At 41.4% G+C, this 818-nt stretch overlaps 1 protein-coding gene across 2 annotated transcripts in view; it reads right to left on the bottom strand.

Annotated features, from left to right (window-relative positions):
• Positions 1-137: 137 nt before the first annotated feature.
• Positions 138-818, bottom strand: part of LOC106875203 (uncharacterized) — a 28,657-nt gene continuing 27,976 nt past the window's right edge. For both annotated transcript variants that reach the window (XM_014923247.2, XM_052977270.1), the window contains one exon: positions 138-685. In XM_014923247.2, the coding sequence (XP_014778733.1) occupies positions 153-685 (533 nt within the window). In that variant the 3' untranslated portion in view covers positions 138-152. The remainder of the gene's footprint in view (positions 686-818) is intronic.

Raw genomic sequence — 818 nt, 5'->3', positions numbered from 1 at the left:
TATATATATATATATATATATATATATATGTGTGTGTGTGTGTGTACACGCGCACACACATACATACACACACACACACAAACGAAAGAAAGCATCGCCCAACGCTAATAACAGATTGAGCATTCAGCGAAAGAACCAATGTCACTGAAATGTCACATCCTACAAAAATGCCCGCTAAATAACGCCAGCATCCTGTCAGCTCTACCGCGTGGAGAACCCACAGAAGAAACCGGTGTCGTTGTATTGTGCAGGAGTTGCGAAACGGCGCACTTACCGTTATTCTCGTATTCTGAACGAAAAGCGGCATCCACAGAGACGACAGAAGTAGCACAAGAAGTGGACGTTGTAGCTAGGCTTTTTGGCTTCTGTTGTATAAGAGGCAATGTGAGTGACGTCGGTATTGAGCGCTCCTCAGACGCTGTAACATCCGCCAAGTGTTTCTTTGTCATGTGCTCGTTTGCAGTAGCGCCACTACGACCGCCATTAAGCCGGTGGGTAATAGTATTAGTAGACATAGACGTAGTAGTAGTAGTAGTAGCTGTAAGAGTTGTCTTGGTTGTATAGTTTGGTACCGGAGGGATAGTAACAGTAGTAGGATAATAGGTAGTGGCTGCTGCTGCGTTTCTAACAGGATTTAGTTCTGGAAATTCCACGGATTCTATCGGACCATAATGTCCTGTATCTTCTGCAAAAATGAAAAGATGGGTAGACTATAGACACAGAAAAAAAACCAGACACACACACACACATATATATATATGCATCTATTTATCTATCTATCTGTCTATTTATTTATCTTTCTATATTTATGTATATAT

This window comes from Octopus bimaculoides, chromosome 27, assembly GCF_001194135.2.
Source record: "Octopus bimaculoides isolate UCB-OBI-ISO-001 chromosome 27, ASM119413v2, whole genome shotgun sequence".
In the NCBI taxonomy this organism is placed as follows: Eukaryota; Metazoa; Mollusca; class Cephalopoda; order Octopoda; family Octopodidae; genus Octopus; species Octopus bimaculoides.
Note: the sequence above shows the minus strand (reverse complement) of the source record. Positions and strands in the feature narration are given on the sequence as shown.